General features: G+C 35.1%; 1 protein-coding gene across 1 annotated transcript in view; it reads left to right on the plus strand.

Annotated features, from left to right (window-relative positions):
• The window catches only part of NEK10 (NIMA related kinase 10), a 271,236-nt gene extending 250,188 nt beyond the window's left edge, over positions 1-21,048 (plus strand). The window contains exons 35-38 of the mRNA XM_049766054.1: positions 10,932-11,040; positions 13,140-13,192; positions 14,166-14,221; positions 20,566-21,048. Of these exons, the coding sequence (XP_049622011.1) occupies positions 10,932-11,040; positions 13,140-13,192; positions 14,166-14,221; positions 20,566-20,614 (267 nt within the window). The 3' untranslated portion in view covers positions 20,615-21,048. The remainder of the gene's footprint in view (positions 1-10,931; positions 11,041-13,139; positions 13,193-14,165; positions 14,222-20,565) is intronic.
• The last annotated feature ends 371 nt before the right edge of the window (positions 21,049-21,419 follow it).

Below are 21,419 nucleotides of genomic sequence, written 5' to 3' on the forward strand. Positions count from 1 at the left end.
TATATGAAGCTAGAAAGATGCCTCTTGCCCTTCATCTGATCCTATTAAGAGACAGAGACAAGTTTATAGTCTCTCTTTTTATACTTTTCTGGAGTCATCTTTTGTGAGTTACATATTTTTGCTCAGAGGTGGAAATTTCTATCCCCTGAAAAATCAGAGAAAAGTAGAATGTTATCACTGAGCTGACAGAGCCCTCCACACCAAGACTCGAAGCACTAAATACTAATAGAATATAACATACTTTTAATTTCTACCTATCTCTGAAATTTAATGTGAAATGCAGGAGTTCCATGTCTTCATGTTGAAAGACTCATTCTAGGATGATTGTGTCTATTCATTAGTGGCTTAATAACCAGAAGGCAATAGAGAAAAGTGAAAACATGAAAAAAGTCATTTTTATAAAACTAAACTTTCAATTGATAGCTCACTGAATATAGACTTCAGTCTAGTCTTCTCAAACTTGGCTAGACTTGTCAGAGGAAGAGTACCTGAATCATTAGAAAGGTTTATTTGAGAACCAGAATTTCCAGCATACAAGGAAAGGGTAAAAGAAAAAAAGATAGGGGTTGAGGCAATGGCTCAAAGGGTTAGTGCTTTGTTGCTTTATATGCAGTAACCCCCAATTTGATGCCCATCTCTGCATGGTTCTCCAAGCACTGCTGGGAGTGACGCAGTATTAGCCATCAAGCACTGCTGAGTGTTGCACCCAAACAAACAGAGCAAGGAAAAGAAACACAAGATGATAGAAATTACTAAATTATAAATATTTAGATTATCAGTAGAAGATGAATATGAATTAATGGTTAATATATTTTAGATACATATTCATTTTCTGTTTTACTGAAATGGTCTGGTACTAAGCAAGTAGCCTTGAGATTCCTTAACATTCATGGCTCCTTGGAGATGGGCCAATCAGCTTCAGAGCAGAAAATGAGATTAACTGGAATATCTTGACACAGCACATTATGTAGCAGGGAAGCCAGAAAGGACTATTGAAGGTTTGTGAAAAGGGTTCTGGAGCCAGTTTGAAAAGGTTCCCTCTACCTGTCTGTTGGATAAATAAACAGGACAACGATAAGAAAACCACATAAGTATTAACTAATGTTTAAATCCAAAGAGTTAATGATAATCTAAAAAAATCCTCCTCAATTATTTTTGGAGGCTATTAATTAACCAACTTATTATTTTGAAAATTGTTTTTAAAACGAAAGAATCAAACATTTCTTCTTCCTTTCCCTTATGTATTCTACCTTGGGATACCTAAATTGATGAAGGGTAACTTTGTAATTATTAATGCATTTCAGCCTGTAAGAGCCAAAAGAATAAAATAAATTAACACTGAAAGTTACTAATTAAATTATGAGTATAGACATAATAATAATAAACCATGGCTCCTAACATACTCAATCAGAGGCAACCAGATATAACCCCTAATGGGACACACAGCACCATCTATAAAGGATATGCACTTGCATTGGAATTCAGTATCTGACACCCTTTAGGAAATTATGGTCTTCTGGGACATTAAAAAAGTTTCACTGGGCCGAAAAGATAGCACAGCAGCATTTGCCTTGCAAAGAGCCGATCCAGGACCTAAGGTAGGTAGTTCGAATCCCGGCGTCCCATATGGTCCCCCGTGCCTGCCAGGAGCTATTTCTGAGCAGATAGCCAGGAGTAACCCCTGAACACTGCTGGGTGTGGCCCAAAAACCAAAAAAAAAAAAAGTTTTACATGACTGTAAACACAATGAAATTGAGGCTGGAGAGAGATGTAGGGCATTTTTTTGCATGTGGCCAATTCCTGGCATTCCAAATGGTCTTCCAAGTCTGTCACAAGGGCAAAGCCAGGAGTAACCACAGAGTGTTTTCCCCCCTCAATAAAATAGAAGAAAAAAGGAAGTCATGAAATTTGAAATCTGGAAAATATCATGCTGAGTGACATGAGTCAAATATAGAGGGACAGACAGAGAATGATCTCAATCATTTATAGAATAAAAAGAAACACAATAGGAGAATAAGGCCTAAAGACAATAGAAAAGAAGAACAGGAGAACTGGTTTTTAATTGGAAGCTTGCCACTGTGGAAGAGAAGAAAAATAAGTGTACAATGACAGTGACAGAGAGAAGTGGTCACTCTGGACGTGAACTGGATTCTAAAATGAGGTGAAGTAATATGCCCAATGCCCTCTTAGTTAGAGTATTGTAAAGCACAGGGCCTAAAAGTGGAAAAAAAAAACAAAGGAAAAAAATGTTTCTGCCAGAAAGACAGATTGGGGAGTAGAAGGGAACTTGGAGACATTGGTAGAGAAAGTGGATGTGGACAAAGGGGTTGACACTTAAACATCCTGAAACTCTGTCATAAAAAAATTTGTAGTTCAAAGTGATTAAATACACTTTATAGAATGGTATAGAAGTAGAACTATAAAAATATACATAAAATTGAAAAAAATTACAAAAAATAAAAATATACACCAAGTTTTATTGGAACACCACTGAATTTATTAAATTACATATCATTTGTGGCTGCTTGAGATTACAGGAATATTGGAGAGCTACCATGAAGACAGATGTTTCCCCCCAAAAATGTACTATCTGCCCTATACAGGGATGCTTGCAATCACTGCTCTATATCTTGCTACCCATGTAGCAATTATCAAGTATAAGAAAACATTATGGTATGGTATTATAGAGATAGTCAGTGAAACCCTAACTGTGGTTTCCTATTAAAAATATCTGTTTTTGTTTATTCATAAATTGCAAAGAGATAAAAGGGAAGGAGAAAGGAAAATATTAGCCACTTATAGCATAATTTGTTTTTGTTTGTTTTGTTTGTTTGTTTTCTGTTTTTGGGCCATACCGTTGAAGTTCAAGGGTTACTCCTAGCTATGCACTCAGAAATCACTCCTGGCTTGGGGGGACCATATGGAACACCTGGGGATCAAACCACGGTCCGTCATAGACTAGTACTTGCAAGGTAGACAGATGCCTTACCTCTAGGACCACTGCTCCCGCCCCAATATAAAGAATTTGTTTTTCTGGGTTTTTGTTTGTTTGTTTGTTTTGTTTTGTTTTGTTTTGGGATCACACCCAGCAGTGCTCAGGGATTACTCCTGGCTCTATACTCAGAAATCGCTCCTGGCAGGCTAGCTAGGGGACCATATGGGATTCTGGGATTCAAACCACTGCCCTTCTGCATGCAAGGCAAATGCCTTACCTCCATGCTATCTCTCCGGCCCCAGAATTTGTTTTTCTGCACTAAAACAAGTCCAAAGAAATTAAAACTGCTTATAAGATAATAAGAAAAATTAAATTGATGTTATAATTGATTATATGAAATAACTAATCACTTCTTTTAGGTGGGGAAATTATACTGAAGTTGATTAAAATATTTGTAAATATATTTTTTGGTTTGTTTTTTGGACCACACCCACTATTACTCAGGATTTACTCCTGACTCTATGCTCAGAGATCACTTCTGGAAAGGCTTAAGGAATCATATGGAGTGCCTGGAATTGAACCCAGATGATGATGATGATGATGATGATAGAAGATAGATAGATAGATAGACAGATAGATAGATGGATAGATAATAGATAGAGTATTTGATATTTAAAGTATTTGATATATAAAGTATTTTTGTCATAATAGTGCTGCTTACAGCGTATTTCTGGCTTAGTGATTGCTGGTGATGCTCTGAGACTATAAGAGATCCATGGGATTAAACTCTGGTTGACTGCGTGCAAGTCAATTGCCCCATCTTGTACTATATTTTTGGCTTAGAAAATTTATGGAAAATTTATTTTATAAAAACAACTTTTTTGAAATATCATGAATGACAAATTTGATAAACAATATTTGTTTCTATTTCTTGGGTGTAAGATACAATAAGGAGATGGAAATAAAGCAAGACTGACCATTTTTAAGCTGGATGATAGGTACATGCAGTTCATTATACTATTTTTTTTTTTTTTGGTTTTTGGGTCACACCCGGCAGTGCTCAGGGGTTACTCCTGGCTGTCTGCTCAGAAATAGCTCCTGGTAGGCACGGGGGACCATATGGGACACCGGGATTTGAACCAACTACCTTTGGTCCTGGATCGGCTGTTTGCAGGCAAACGCCGCTGTGCTATCTCTCTGAGCCCTCATTATACTATTTTATTTACTTTGTAAATGTTTGAAATTGTTCTATTCCCAACAGAAAAATCTTATCCAAAACAGGAGGTACAACTGTAAACTAATACTTATCAGGCCAGAGATGGCTCACACAATATTGGTCTAGGGGGGAGCTTATAGTCTCAGTCAACTGTAGGGGCTGTAGCTTTGCAAAAGTTCCATTGTAACACTATTATTTCTACTCACTAAGTGAATGTCTGCTTTTCTAGCCAGTAGATATGTCTAGAAGTGGACTCATCATTTTCTTTCCATTGTTCACAGCAATATCACTGAAAACATCTTTTTCCCTCATCAGCCCAGTCTTTAAACCCCAACTTTCCTTCAATAGCTCCTCTTTATTTCTTGTTTATATTGTGGCAGTTTCGCTTGATCTTTCATGTTTGAACTCTTCTGAGGTTTAGCTCTGGTGTTATCTTTTACTAGTACTGTTTTGTTTGTTGTTTATTTTTAGCAAATTGCAGCACTTCTCAGATTTCTTACTCTGAAATAAGAGTAGCCTCTCTTAGAATGTAAATGTAAATGTTAGGTGTAAATGTTGCAGTAGTGAAGAGGGTTGTCTTTTTATGACTGAAACCCTACTACAATCATGTTTGTAATCATGGTGCTTAAATAAAGATATTATCCAAAAAACAAAGAATCCAGTAATGTGTCTGGAATATAAAAATAATCAATGACCCTAGATTCCACAGTGGTAGTCAACTAAGAATATTCATTCTTCCATATTAATTCATATTAATTTGGTTTTCACCTGTATAAGCTCTTAGTACTTCTTGGATAATGCCAACTACTTCTTATTATTTAACCCTTCTTGTAACTAACAACAATTTTATAAAATCTGTAAACCTGTTTGTTACTAAAACCATAATAAGTTGCAGTTTCTTGTAGCATTATCTAAACTTTGTGACTCAACATTTTAGACATCTAGTGAGACATCTTTCAGACATTTTTAGATACCTTTGTGAGAGCCTCCTCATAGTCTGTCTGCATTTATCCTGATGCGTCCTGAATTATCATTCAAATTGTTAAATAGAATTGTTAATTGTGGTTAACATTTCACTTCATGGAGGATCTCAAAATAGTAACCATACGGGAGAGAGAGAAACATACAAAAAACAAAACAAAACAAAACAAAACCCTTCAGAGATTGTTTTCAGACAAGCTAAATGCAGACCTGACAGAAATAGCTAAGAATCCATCTTCATCTGGTACCAATCTCTTCTTTAAATTTACTTTATTATAATAGCATGTATCACATTGTTGACAGTTTATCATAATACATTTATTTCCAGATAAATGAGAGCAAACTTAATTTAAAAAAATAGAAATAAAGGCGCTGGAGTGATATCATGGAGGTAAGGCATTTGCCTTTCATGCAGAAGGACAGTGGTTCAAATTCTGGCATCCCATATGGTCCCCTGTGCCTGCCAGGGGCAATTTCTGAGCATAAAGCCAGTAGTAACCCCTGAGCACTGCTGGGTATGACCCAAAAACCAAAATAAATAAATAAATAAATAAATAAATAAATAAATAAATAAATAAATAAATAAATAAAAATAAAAAATAAGGAAGAAAAGAGAAGAAAAATAGTATAGTGACAAGAACATTTGTGAAAATTATTGCTACTAATCATAGCCAGGCTCTTTCATGAAATTGAAAAAAACGAGTACACTTCCAAATAGCTTTTATGAAGCCAACATCACCTTAATACCAAAACCAGACTGAGATGCTGCCAAAAAAGAAAATTACAGACCAATATCCCTGATAAACACAGATACAAAGATCCTCAACAATATCCTGGCAAATAGGATCCAATGCCTCATCAAGAAGATCATTCACTACAATCAAGCAGATTTCATCCCAAGAATGCAAGGATGGTTTAACATCCATAAATCTATCAACATAATACACATCATTCTTATTTTTGATGGGGTTATTTTTCCCTTGTAAAGTTCTACAATGCTCTATGTATTTTAAATATTAACCCTTCATCATATTGGTGTTGGGCAACATATTTCTTCCAGTCTGTGAGGTATCTTTTTATTCTGGTCATCCTTTCTTTGGTGATGTAGAAGCTTCTTAGTTGACACTATTCTTGCTACTTACTCTCTCTACACTTGATATGAGTCCTTCTTTATAACATGCTTGCTAGTATTATTGCTTCCACTTACTCTTTTCTTAGGTTTTTCTGCTCTGCCCTTTACTCATTCTTTATTCTATATGTCACTTGCCCAGGAGAACAGGCAGTAGTTAAATCTACATGTCCTGCAGTATATTCAAATAACCAATTTTTAAAAAATATTTCAGTGGACAAAGCATGCACATATTTCTCTTCAATTTAGGCAGTTAGCTCCAAGAATAGGGCTTTTAAGCTACCATTTTTTTTTTCTTAATTTCCACATTTGTTTGTCTCTATGCTTAGGACCTAACAATTGATTAAAAAATACTGGATGAAGGAATGACACTTGTCTGTTGAAATATTATACCTCTATGACATGTACTCAAGTAGTAATCCTTTTATAATCTGGCCATTACTATGAAGTTCCCAGTCTTTACCCCAAGTTCTATTAATCTGTAATGTTTACCTTGTCATCCTTCTGTTCATTTGATCTGTCCTCTAAATCTAGTCCCATGTTTCTTCTAATAAAAAATCTCTAGAAAATATGTTAGTTTTCATGAAGCCTGTTCCTTTTGTAGCTTTAGAACTCATTGCCCCATTCTCACTTCTATCTTCATTGCATTTTTGTTTCTCCTTTTCCTAGAGCAATGGCACGCTTCACAAAGATTGGATCATTTCTGTGCCTTCCATGGTGCAAATATGCAGAGTAGATACTCAGTAATTTAGATTGAATCATTTATTATCTCTATTTTACAAAGTCTAATAATGCATACTGTCATCACAGAGTAAGAGGCAAACAAGATTTGCTAAAAGTATCCTAATGTCAATAAACTAAGCTGCAAAATAAAATTCTGAGAAACCATAAGGTTTAAATTCATGAAAAGAATTTGTCATCTTAAAACGACTATATGGGCTTCTTCAGATTTCAGTTCACGTACTTTACTGTGCAGCTATAAACATTTTGTCTATAAAATCTTTCAGATTTCAAGGTGTTTTCTTAATAAGTTAATTGACTTAAATGAGCATTCATAATTAGGATGAACATTTTGGGCAGTAAATTGCATTTATACTAAGCCATATGAAAATCTCATCTCAAATCATTTAGAAAGTAATAGCAGAAAATCATTTTCAGTATTCCAAATATATTAAGAAGCTTAGAGGGAACAAACAACAAGCTTGAATATGAAAATATGCATAATGCTGAGTGTTACTTCTAAGATGCCCAAATTATGATAATGAAAAGATGTTAAGCATGTGACTATCAGATTGTTTTGCTTTAGAGTATGTTACAATCAACATTTTGGAGACGGATTGTTAATTTTATCAATGGTAAGAAGGTAAGGGAAATAAACTTTCACCAATAAAAATGTATGCAGCCATACTTTCCTCTAGAGCAGGGGTCTCAAGCTCAATTTACCTGGGGGCCGCAGGAAGCAAAGTTGGGGTGAGGCAGGGCTGCATAAGGGATTTCACTTACCAAATATTTGCAATAAAAAATCGCAAAAAATTGCATTAAACGTTTGCATACCCCGAACGGAACTGCTCGAGGTATGCAAATGTTTAATGTGATTTTTTTCTTACTAATGCGATTTTTATTGCGATTATCGGTAAGCGAATATTCGCGAATACTGCGATATTTGAAGGCCGGTCGCGGGCCACAAAATGTTATACGGAGGGCCGCAAATGGCCCGCGGGCCGCGAGTTTGAGACCCCTGCTCTGGAGTATAACATTTAATTGACAACAGGGAAATTGCATATATGCAAACTTGCACAACCTCATCCCTCCAATACATTGGACGAACATTCAGGTCCTCAGGAAGTACCTTTCTTAGTCAAAACATACCACTAGAGATAATCATTCTCTTTTATTGATTATTATTATTATTATTATTATTTGGTTTTGGGGCCACACCCATTTGACGCTCAGAGGTTACTCCTGGCTCTGCGCTCAGAAATTGCTCCTGGCTTGGGGACCATATGGGATGCCAGGGGATCGAACTGCGGTCCTTCCTACACTATCACTTGCAAGGCAGATACCTGACCTCTAGCGCCACCTCTCTGGCCCCATGACTAGTTTTATCTGATTATGAAATGTATGTAAGTTAAGCCATATAGCTTTTTATTTGTTTGTTTCTGGTCTTCTTTGCTCAGCTTTTTTTCATGTTATTGTGTATATTCATATTTTATTTATCTTTTGGATTGTCAAAACTTCATTGAAGGGGCTTATCACTCTTCTTCTGTTCATAGACATTTAGGATTTTCCAGTTCTGTTTTATTCTGAATAAAATGCTACAAAAATTTTTGTACCTGTCTATCATAGACATAAATATTAATTTATTTTGTATACATTAAAGTGGTATTGATACATCATAGGGAAAACATATGCTATTTCTTTTTCATTTATAATGTTAAAATGTTTTTGAAAACTATTTTTAAATTTAATTAAAAACTTTGAGTTGCAAATAGAATACTGAAAAGTTTTTCAAATGATTGCGCAATGACACTTAAGTTGGCTAGGGCTTTGGGTCATACTCTACAGTGTCCTGCTCTATACTTAGGGACTACACTCAATGGCACACTGGACACCATGTGGTGCTAGGGACTGAATCATGTTTGACAACATGCGAGACATCTGCAATCCTGTGCTATCTCTCCAATTCAGAATATTTTAATTTATGAAAAGAGTATGTGAAGCCAAAGTCACTACTCTTGCAAAGTTCCAACTAAGCCATTTGTTTACTGTGTGTTTATATGAATTGATATTTTAAAAACATATTAATTCACTTAATAAAGCATGACCAGCCCGAGTACTGGATGTAACTTAAGGTAGAAACTTTTAAAAAAAATTTAAAAAAATGCAAAGGGTTGGAGAGATAGCATGGAGGTAGGGCATTTGCCTTACATCCAGAAGGATGGTGGTTCAAATCATGGCATCCCATATGGTCCCCTGTGCCTGCCAGGGGCGATTTCTGAGCCCAGAGCCAGGAGTAAATTCTGAGCACTGCCGGGTGTGACCCAAAAACCAAAAAATAAATAAAATAAATTCAAAATGCTTATAGGGTCAGAGAGATAGCATAGCATAGTGTTGGCCTTGCATGCGACTGATGCAGAACAGACCTGGGTTTGATTCCCTGCATCCCATATGGTTCCCTGAGTCTGCCAGGGATGATTTCTGAGTGCAGAGCCAGGAGTAACCCCTGGCACAACCGGGTTTGGCCCAAAACCAAAATAAAAGAATATTTATAATCTAAAATTTTATGAGACCTTCAATGTAGGTTTTTCTTTGTTTTCATTGTTGATATTGGTGGGAATAGTACAGTGTGTGTGCTAGGATTAAAACCAGGGTGTAACACATGCAAGGCAAGCACTCTATTGCTAAGTTGCATCCCTGGCCAAAACTAAATTAGTTTTAAAATCAGGTGTAGCGGGGACGGGCGGTGGCGCTAAAGGTAAGGTGCCTGCATTGCCTGCGCTAGCCTTGGACGGACTGCGGTTCGATCCCCCGGTGTCCCATATGGTCCCCCAAGCCAGGAGCAACTTCTGAGCACATAGCCAGGAGTAACCCCTGAGCATTACCGGGTGTGGCCCAAAAATCAAAAAAAAAAAAATCAGGTGTAGCTAAACTCACAGAACCGAATAAAGAGCGAACATCTTGTTTTTCTCCTTACATGGAGCACATGTCCTGTTTTATCCTTTAAACATAATACACATCTGTTTTTCCCCTTAAACAAAGCACTTAGCCTGTTTTCCTCCTAACCTGATTAGAATCTGTTTTTTCTCCTTACCTGATTGGATTTTGCTTTTTTCTTCTCTTCCTATTTTCTCTTAAGGATTGGCTGAGACACATTATAAATATCTCTTCCATATCTGGTGTTAGTTCCCCCTGAAATAGTTCATAGCTGAATTTTGAATCTGTAAAGTCTCTACCTGTCTAGGATCCAACTTCACCAAACTCACCGATAGGAGGACTTTAGAAATTGGAATTATGGGACCAGAGAGATAGCATGGAGGAAAGGCGTTTGCCTTGCATGCAGTGGTTTGAATCCTGGCATCCAATATGGTTCCCTGAGACTTCCAGGAGTGATTTTTGAGCATAGAGCCAGAAATAACCCCTGACCACTGCTGGATGTGACCCAAAAATAAAAAAAAAATTGGAATTATAATAAATTTTTATCATTTTGTGAATTGCTCTTTATGAATTTCTAAGCAATTCATGTTAGCAATTAAAGTTTAGCAAAATATATTAACAAACTTTGTCTTATTTGATCAGATAAGAAGGCAGTGTTAGAAGCAACTACAGGAGAAAGGATTGCGATTTGGTCTAAACATATTCTTCTATTGAATAATCTGAGTTTATTCCTTCTACATCTGACAATGTAACACTCGAATATCCTATGCCTATGCCATTATTTCCTTAAGAAAATTTTTATTTTCTCTCATAATGTTATAAGATATCGGACATTTTAAAAAATGTGACTGGGAAATTGCATGTCATTGCTTTTATAATTTACCTCCCTCCAATTTTTAAGGCTTTTTGGAAAGATGTGTCCTTGCCTGTCTACAAGGGATAAAAAAACACAAAACACAGGGAAATAAAAACCTCTGTCTGTATTGTAAGTTGTGTTTTTGTTTATCCTGCTTCAGTTATCACAAGGATCTCCAGAGCCAATTGAACCCAACTTTTTCACTACAGACTACCATTTGCTGCGTCATTCATCTGGTGGGAACATCCTTTCTCCAAAGGACATCACAGGTAATGGTCTCCAACTCGGGAAATCATGCTATCCAAAATAAATTGCTTAGATTGAACAGTACTCCTTCAATGATTATCTTCAATTTCAAAAAATAATAGATTTATGTTGATAATCTATAGCAATATTTATATAGCAAGACGCTTGATGGGAATCTCAAAATTCTCAGAGATTTATTTTATTCAATTGTGGCAATTTATTACTACATTGATTAATACTGTAAACAAAGAGTAGACTTGGTGTTGGTGAATTTCCTTTTATTTGATGGCAAGACATTGAATGTTCAAAAGTATCCAAAGTGATTTAAAAAATGCAATATTTAAAAGGGAGAAAATTGAAACTTACCTGAAAAATTTACAGATAAACGTCTATTTTTTTTAAATGCATAATCTTATGCAGATTAGAACTAGAACATAGAGATTAATTCAGGAAACCTGAATTCTCAGATTTAAATCTCAATTATTTTAGTAGTTGATATTTGACAAATTATTTGACCTCTCTAAACCAAATTCCTTGCTTGCTTCAATGAGTAGACATAAAAAAAATCTTTGAACAGCTGTAAGGGCATCGTATAATATATTGCTACTTATCATATTTGAACTTTAAAAGAGGTTTTGAAAAACACTCTGAAGTTTCAGACAGCCTAAATAATTTTTAACCCAATAATTTGTAGTTAAGCTGCTTAGTGGAGTGCTAAATATTAAGCTCTTATGGAAAATGAAGTTTTTTCTATATCCTTAGCCTAAAAAATCACTTGTTTTTATTGAGCTTTTGCTGTAGTAAATTCAGAAAAATCATTTCATGTATTAATTGTTAAGCTTTATCTAAGTCTATCCCTCCTAGGATAGAGCTAACTTATGTATATATTGAATTTCACTGAAAATAGCCCTTGAGAAACTTGTAAGATCAGGATAAAATGTTGTCTTAAGTCATTGATTTTTAAACACCTCTTCTATACTTAGAGTGGCAGTTCTGATGAAATGAAATGCCCTGGCAGACATTTCCCAGTTGCCTAAGGAGTTGATAGACTTCTTTGGTGACTTTAGACTCCACACCCCAGAAGTAAACCCAATATGGTCTGTGGCCCATAGGGTTGCAGGCTAGAGTAAAGCAAGCAAACAAAAACACAGGAGTCTGCAGCCCCTTCACAGAAGATCTTGAAGCTGGAATTTCAAGTCAGTCTACCAGAACACAAGTCTTCAGGCCTCTCTTTAGTCTTCCACATTTTATTTCCCTTTTATTTCTCTGGAAGAAAGAAATAAACTGGGCCTTAACTTACATTCATACTGAATACATTCAAACCTGGGCCACATTGCTTTGAATGGAAATGATGTTGATGAAGGTGTTGGAATATCATTCTCAGACCTTTGTTTCTCAAAGTAATTTTGCCTCTGGAATTACCTAGATTATTTCCCCCTAGGCAGCTAGATGAAAGGGTCAGATCGTTGTTGTCTTTCCTTGTCTATTCTTTGCCCGTCTCTAGGATGTATTTTCTTTCTGGTACACATACTTTTTTGGCCTGCTAGTTCAGGGATTTTCTTCTTAAGAAAATTAATTTGTTGGGGGACTGGAGCGATAGTACAGCGATAGGGCAAATGCCTTGCATGCAGCAGATCTGGGAAAGACCTGGATTTGATCCCCAGCATTTCCATATGATCCTCTGAGCCTATCATGAGTGATTTCTGGGTGCAAAATCAGGAAATCAGGAATAACCCCTGAGCACTGCCAAGTGTGGCCCAAAAACCAACCAAACAAACAGAAAAGAAAACCCATTTGTTGTGGATCACTCCGCTTGTTTTTAACATGCTTACATCCACATTCACATATCCGAATTGGCCCACTTGGATATAAACACTGTTATTACTGCTTTGTGCAATAATAAATGGTGAACACCTGGAAAGCAGCCATGGATGTGAAGAGGATTTAAAAGAGGCAAAGAACCTTTAAAACTTCAGATCCAAGGTAATTTGGAATACGCTTAGAAATACACGTCTTCATCATTAAATATTTGATCTGGTTTCATTACAGTTGAATCAATGGCCAATAAAGTCTAAGAAAATGTGAAGTAAATGCCAGAGTTTCCATAATTTGTTTGTTTCAGGTCCAGCTACCAGTTTTGATATGGAGGAAGGAATAACCTATGAACAGATGCAGGTAAGATTTTTTTGCAGTATATTGGAACAATTTTAATTTTTTTAATTTACTTTTTTTAAAGAACGTATATCACATACTCACATAGTTGACCATAATACATTTGTTCACAGGTAACTGATAAGTTATTTAAAAAAAGAATAAAAAGAAAAATAAAAAAGGGAAGAAAAGAAAGAAAATTTTGTTTTCTTTATGTTCTTTACTTATGTTCTTTATTTAAACAACATATATCACATAATTGACCATAAAACATTTATTCACAGAAAACTGATGTCATTTTAAAAGAATATAAAGAAAAATTTAAAAGGGAAGAAAATAAATAAAAAATTAAAAAAATACAGTGACAAGCAAATTTGTGAAAATTATTGTGTCTCTAGTGAGGGCACTAAGGTATTGGCAGAAGGTTTAGTAAGCTCTTGTTGCTAGCTGACCATTCAATTATTTTGTTCCAAACAGTAAGTGACTTTAGCTACACATTGGCATCTTGATTGTTGTGTTACTAATGGGGATGACAGCATCAAACAAATGAAGTTATCCATGAATTCAAAGCTGCCAGAAGTAGTAGTATGCATGGGGAGGGTGTCCACATTCACTCCAAAAAAGCCCTGGTGATATAAACCCAAGTGCCAGCATACCTTGCGTTTGGTCAGATTGGTTTGTAGAGAATCCTAGAGCAGTGTAAAGCAGGGCCAAAGGCAAAGAAGGAATTATGGTGATAGATGCAGCAGATGTAGCTTCAGCAAGGCAGGAGCTTGGCCTACCCTCTCCTTCGGAGGTGCCAGCTTTCAGGCATGGGGCCAGTGTAGCCATGATTTTTCATAGCTTGGTTTACATCTCTTTTGAGAAAAGAATAAGCTATGGAGCTGATCCAGTGCAAACACAGTGTTTGCATTTGTGCCAGGCTGCCTGGAAGTAGAATGTGGGGTATCTTGTTGCTTTTAATTCAGTATTATAGCCTAATTTTTTTCCCCTTTAGACTGTGATTGAAGAGGTCCTAGAAGAAAGTGGCTACTACAATTTTACATCTAACCGGTAAGACTCAAAATGTTTCCTCAAATATGAGAGATGAATTAAATGTATTGGATTTAGATATTACCCTTCTTTTGTATGATAAAGTTTAAAAAGAAAAAAAATGATACCATAGTAGTAATTAACTCACATTTTTAGATGAATTAAATGGATAAGCATTTATAAAATTTTTTTTTTGTTTAGGGGCCACACCTAGCTGTTCTCAGGGTTTACTCCTGGCTCTGAGCTTAGGGATCACTCCTGGTAGTGTTTGCAGGGCCAGCTCGGGTCAAACCTGAGTTGGCAACATGCAAGGCAAGCACACTACTTGCAGTACAATCTTTTTGGCCCCCAGGAGTATTTTTTTTTTCATTTGATTTAAGAGTGGCACACATAGTGATGTTGAGGAATTGCTTTTTGCTCTGTGCTTAGGGATCATCACTCTTGGTAGTGTTCAGTGGACTTTATGGGGTTCCAGGAATTGAATCCAGGTTGGCTATATGCATGCAAAGCAAGTCCCCTATCCACTATTCCATATGTCCAGGACCTCTAGATTATTTTGTTAACACAGCATTTATTTGTTTTATTTAGAGCTGTAAAGTTCTATTTCCATCTCCAAAATCTACCTTATTTGCATAGAAAAAAGGGGAACTTGTTAAACAGTCATCTCTGATACATTTAAGATATAAATTGGAGAAACAGATTTTTAGTTCTGCATTGCCATACATATAATATAATACATACATACATACATATAATCTTCCAATATGATTGATCATCATTAGAGCTCTATAAACATTCTGTAGGGGCTGGAAAGGTAGTACTGTGGATACTGTACTAGCCTTGCCTATAGCCAACCCAGGTTTGATCTCTAGCTTCTCCAGTACTGCCAGGAATAATTCCTGAATGCAGAGCCAGGAGTAGCAATTGCTCTTCATCAGGGAGGACCCTGAAACAAAAACAAAACAAGAAAATACTTTAAAAAATATCAGTGCTATCTATTCTGGATTCTTGCTGTTTTACTAGACACAAAGATTTTACTAAAATACAATTATTTTAAAGTTGATTGTAGGAAACATTTCTTGGTAGTTTTCTGAATTTTTATAGAAATATATCTGTGGGGGACAGGAGGTTAGTCTCACTGAGACATGTAAGAGGTGGTATGGAACAGGGTACCTCAGAGATCCCTTCAGGGAGGAATCTAGGGTATTTACCCTTCAGTTTCTAACAGTCATTGATTGAGGTCTTTCCCCAGAGGGTGTGAGGTCCTTATCATCTGGGATCCAAGATGCAATGTAGAAAAAAGATCATGAGAAGATATGTATGTTCCTGCAGTTGAAATCAGTACAGAAAGCTTTGAGAGGTGTGAACATTGAGAAAGTCTATTATACAGTAGCTGTCTCTTGAGGGAACCCACTGTCCCTTTTGAGACTCTTTTGTCACTTGCAACTGAATCATACTGTTGATCACAGAAAGCCACATGCACATAATCTATGGTCAAAGTTGCTTTAAAGTAGCTACAGTTTTGTGGAGAAATTGCTTTACTTTTCAGCAAAGGGAACCTTGATAATCATTTAATTATGCTGAAGACAGATTACTTTTCACCTAAGGCAACTACCAGTCAAAGGAAGTCAAAGAGGTTGCAAGATCATCTTATTATATAAGAATTAAAAAATTTTTGAGGGAAGTTTTGCCTCCAGAATTTTTTCTCCTATTTCACTGAGTTCTTATGAATCACACGTAAGATTACTCAAGTACTTGTTCTTTTGGCTTGATAATATATTTCCAAATACTATTTTTGTAAATTTAGTTCTGTTGTGATTTGTAATTGTGGAGAAATGATGAGTAATCCTAATTTTCTAAAGGCATATTATTCATAGAATTCACCATCTCTATCATCATTCACCTACCATCCCTGAAGAGATTTTCAATATTCATTGCCTGCAGAGTGTTTTCCACCTGCTATGAATAGTAGGAATGACTATGCCCTTCCCTCTTAGCATCTTATTACTTCAAGTATCTTAACTTGTACTGGGGACAAAGTGGATGCCTTTCATTTCTTTCAAATATGCTTTCTATAAAAATCAGACTCTCAAGATCATGGGCAATGAATAGCTTCAGATTTTTCAAAAAGTTAAATTGTAACAATGAAAAGTTAGGAGCTTATGTGAGTGTTGGCACAAGCCTTTTCCTTTGTAAAAAATATATACATTTCAGTCTCATTTTGAAATTAGTGGTTAGCCTTTATCAAGTTCACTAAAACAATGTTTTCAAAAGATCAGTCATTACTTCTAAAAACAACTTCCTGTATTTAAAGGCCTTGCAAATCTCACCATACTGATAATAGATAAGGAGATGCAAAATAAGATCAAAATATTCACCATTTTATTCAACATTATAAGCATGAAGATATAATTTTACTGATAAAATTCCAATAAATATAATGGAGATTACATAAAATATTCTTGAAATGCAAGTATAAATCAATCATTAAGACATTTAAAGATAATGCTCCAACTTTTATATCTTTAGAAATAAAAGAAAATTCCTTGGGTAAAAGACTCTACAATTTTTCAATACAGACTTAGTTGTATTCTAAATGTATTTTAAATTAGTACAAGTTTATTAGTAACAAATAAATCAAGCTCTCCTTAGAAACACCCACTACCTCAAAAACTAAAAATACATATAATTCAAAATATGAATCAGAGTGACTGTGTCATTCTTTCTATTTCCATCATCAAAACATTATTTTTCATAGCCAGAATAGAGAATATAGGTATCAGAGTACATGTAGAGGTATTGAAAAATTGTATTATATTTTTCCACATATATTTCACTAGAATTGTTAATAGGTGTTTTATACAAAGTACAGGCCTGAATCCCGGTCATAAATAACTTTGTATTTTCACAGTGACTACATTTTAAAAGTTAAAAAATATTGGAAAAATGTATGACTTAATGACTGAAAATGGTCAACTGTATGTGCAATAGTCTCCAACTTTTGAGCATATTGACATACTGATATTCCTCGCTTAATGCCCTACCTGTTTAGCAACCGCTCGCACTTACAACCATCTCTTCACCATACCTACTTTACTAACTTCATGTTCTGTAATACATTGCAGTACTGTGTGTAAATTATACAACCTATGAAAATTAAAACAAGTAGAAGTTTTCAGTTTGATCTTGTTATTTTACTTATTCAAAATACTGTATTGCCAAGTACTCTGCATATACTGTACTACTGTATACAGTACATGCAGTTCCTCACTTAACGACCAATTTGCTTAACGACCAAGTCGTTGAACCAGAACTTGGTCGTTAAGCAAGGAGTATCTGTATATTATCTTACCAAAGACTGGATGCACTGTAAGAAACAGATCTCTTTACTCTGTTTATCTCAGTATTTTTTTTTTTAGTTTTATAGTAAAGATAGTTGCTCTTATAATGTGGCTAGTAAAGGGAAATATAGACATTCCCATCTCTTAAAAAAGCTCCTAGAAATGACAAACTAATACAGCAAAGTAGCAGGATACCATACAAACAGAAAATTGTGTTACATTATTATATGCAAACAACAAGCAATAAACTACAAAAGATAGACATAAAAAAGACAATTCTTGGACTGAGGTGACTAGGGAAGAGATGATGGGGAAGGGACTATCATGGAGGGATCTTGAAACACTGGTGTAAGAATTTACATAGTAACTCTGTAACTATAAAGTGACTTCAATAGCATTGTAAACTGTGACTCTTAATTAATTAATAAAAATAGAATAGTGCTAAAACATAAAGCACCTAGGAATCAACTTAACAAAGGAGGTGAAAATTTTTTCATAGAAAACTGTAAAACACTTACGCAAGAAATAGAAGAGGCATCAGAAAATAGAAAATGCTCATGAATTAGCATAATCAAAGTGACCATCCAACCCAAAGTATCATGCGGATTCAATACAATACCCATACATAAAAGATAACATTCTTTAAAGACTTAGAAAAAAATACAATATCCTAGGGTTGGAACTATGCACAGCAGGTTAGGCATTTGCCTTGCACACAGCAGACTCAGGTTTGATTCCCAGTCAGGAATTATTTCTGAGTGCAGAGCCAGGAGTACTGCCAGGTGTGACCCCAACCCCCTTCCAAATACAGTAACATTCATATGAAAACATAAATTCCCCTAAAATAGCTAAAGCAATTCTGAGAAAAGAAAGGAGAAGTAGTATTCCCTCATTTAAAAATCATACTATAAACTATAGCAATCAAAACAATATGGTACTGGGATAAGGATACGAGATAAAACAAAGGAAATAGTATCAAGAGTCCAGAGATAATCCCTAAGATATAGAAATAGTTAATCTCTGACAATATTCTGGGTGCATGACATGGAACAAGTAAAGTGTCTTCAACATATAGAGTTTGGAAAATTGAACAGGTACATACATACAAAGAAGGAGGAGGAATGAGATAGTTAAACAAAAAGAGAAAAGAAACTAATTTGTATTACACCATTCACAAACATTCAAAGTATTTTAAAAACAAAAGATTAGACCAGAATACATAAAAAACACTTATGAAAACAGAAGTCTCCAGAATATAACTTTAGAGAAGTCTTTAATCACTCAACTGCCTTGGCAAAGAAAGAAAAAGTAAACAAATGTGAATACATAAATAAAAAGTTAATAATACATTAAAATTGAAAGTTTTAAATGACAAAAGAAGCAAAACTAAAATAAAAAGACTTCTGAATTAATGGGAGAAAATATTTTAAGCTCATATATCAAAAGGATATCAAGATATATAAAATACAAAGTCTAACAACAGAAATACCAATAACTCTATAAAAATTACACAAAAGATAAGTGGACACCTCCCTGAAGAGAGATATAGTTAACAATAGGCATATGAAAAATATATTTATCTTATTATGGGATATGCCAATCATAAAAATCATGAGATTTCTTCTAACACCAATGAAAATAGCATATATACATATCTAACATATATAAATAGCATATAATACAATGTATAAACAAAAATCAAAGATAGGAAAAAGGGAAATGGAACACATTTTAACTTCTTTACCAGTAACTACAGATCTGCTGCTGTTCTCATTGTCATCATCTTTGCAAAATTTTATGAAATTATATTTGTAAAAGATGATGCACAGTAATTATGTATCATTACACATATAATCTTTGTATTGTTCTAGTTTACAAGCTAAAAATATCAGTTGAAGTGAATGCACACATGGACCAATCATCCAGATAGCATCTAAAGCATAATACCAAGATATGCTTAGATCAGAGTCTGCATTTAGTTAGAGATATGCCACTGCCAAGGAGGAAATCCATCATCAGATTGAAAGTCTTAGAATGAAGACAATATCTAGCCACCAGCTGTCTTTTGGGGGAGAGATTTTTCAAATTGTTTAAATAATGAAGAGACTGGGAAAGATGCTTCAGGCATAAAATACAACAGTAGAGAAAAAAATGTTAATGTAACAGAAACGGCAGCTAGAAGCTCTAAACTAAAATGATTATTTCTCATTTGAACTTAAAAGAGGAAGGCAGGGCCCCAAAGCAGCCTGTTCTTGGTCATTTGCAGGATTGTATGACTATTTATTCATACACATTTTCAACTTCTTTACCTTAGTTTTATCATTGTGAGAGTGGAAAATGTTTGGCTTCTTTAAATGACTAATTACAAGCATGTCATCTTAGTTTTATAAGGTGTCCCTTTTGGAGGGGGCTACATCTGGCAGTGCTAACGGGCTATTCTGGTCTGTGACCAGGAATGGCTCCTGGCAGTGCTCAGAGGACCTCTATGTGGTGCCAGAAATTCAAACTCCAGAATGAAGGCTGATACAGCCATATGCTGCAAGGCAAAGGCCTGACATCCTGTACTATATCTTGGCTTCCAAAATATTTCACCTTATTTACTTAGAATTATACATTAAAAATGGAACTTCATACATCAAAAATGCTGCAAAGATGAATAACAAGATAAAAGAAAATATACTTTGAGTCAATTTACCCTGGCTTTAATTTTGTCTAAAATTGAATGGTAAGTATCTAAATTAGTGTTATACATACATAAATATCTAAAGATTTAAGCTATTTTGAATGCATATCTACGTATTTTTTCAAACCCTAGTGAATAAGTAATTTGAGAAAGATTGAACTGAACTTAGCACTGAACTTAGCAAGAAGCAGTTTTCTAGTCTTGTTCCCATGGTATTTGGAATTACCTTTTTATTCATTGCAATTTATTTACTTATATGTCTGAGGACTTAATTAAAACTGAACAAGAGGGCTGAAATCTTTGAAATTATAGAGAACTCTTTCCATTTCTGAATCTTCTAGGTATCACTCCTATCCCTGGGGCACCAAGACTTACCCAACCAAAAGATGAAAAGACTGCATTTGAAATGGAGTTGCTCTTTCCAGTCAAATTCAAGTTTTGGACCTCAGCCAGTTAAACCCAGGAATTGGGTGCTGCTGCTAGAAAAAAAAGAAAAGATCAAGATTTCATGGTGCCTACAAGACCTCTTTCTGGAGGTTGCGTTCTGGACTCTAAGACAACTTGCAGCATTTGCAGGTTCACAGAATGAAAGAATTCTGCATGCTCCTGGGAGAAAATACTGCAAGATTCATCTCTGGGAAGAATGCCTGATTCTCACAGAACCCTTCTCAAAGTTAAAAATAATCCCTATAATGTTTTTTAAAGGCATATTTTATACTTAGGTTGCTGAAACTCTGTTTAAAGGCATATAGTCTTCTGTGTACAAAAGTTTTAGATAGAGAAAGTTATAGGGCCCAGAATAATAATATACTGGGTTATTTCACTGTAATCCCCATTGTTTTTACTATTTTAAAAGAAGTTCACAATTTACATTGCATTTGGGGGGGGTTTGTCTTCATAAAAGGATTGGTTCTATCTCAATCACTTGGGTGTTAGTGGTCTTGAACCATGACCCGATGTAGACAGTATTTGTAACCTTGCACAGCCTCTGGGAATAACTGTCCAAAATGTCAGATTTAGGGTAGACTAATAGGTATATATTGACGTATAGTGTATATATATGTATGTATATGTACATATAAGGGGAGGAAGGGACATCATGATTAGGCTAATGCTTTGCTGCTAATCAAACTTATAGTGTTTTTAGAGCACTTTGAGGAACGTATATAATTTATGAAAGAGATGCTATATTTCT

The sequence above is a fragment of the Suncus etruscus genome, chromosome 20 (genome assembly GCF_024139225.1).
Source record: "Suncus etruscus isolate mSunEtr1 chromosome 20, mSunEtr1.pri.cur, whole genome shotgun sequence".
Classification (NCBI taxonomy): Eukaryota; Metazoa; Chordata; class Mammalia; order Eulipotyphla; family Soricidae; genus Suncus; species Suncus etruscus.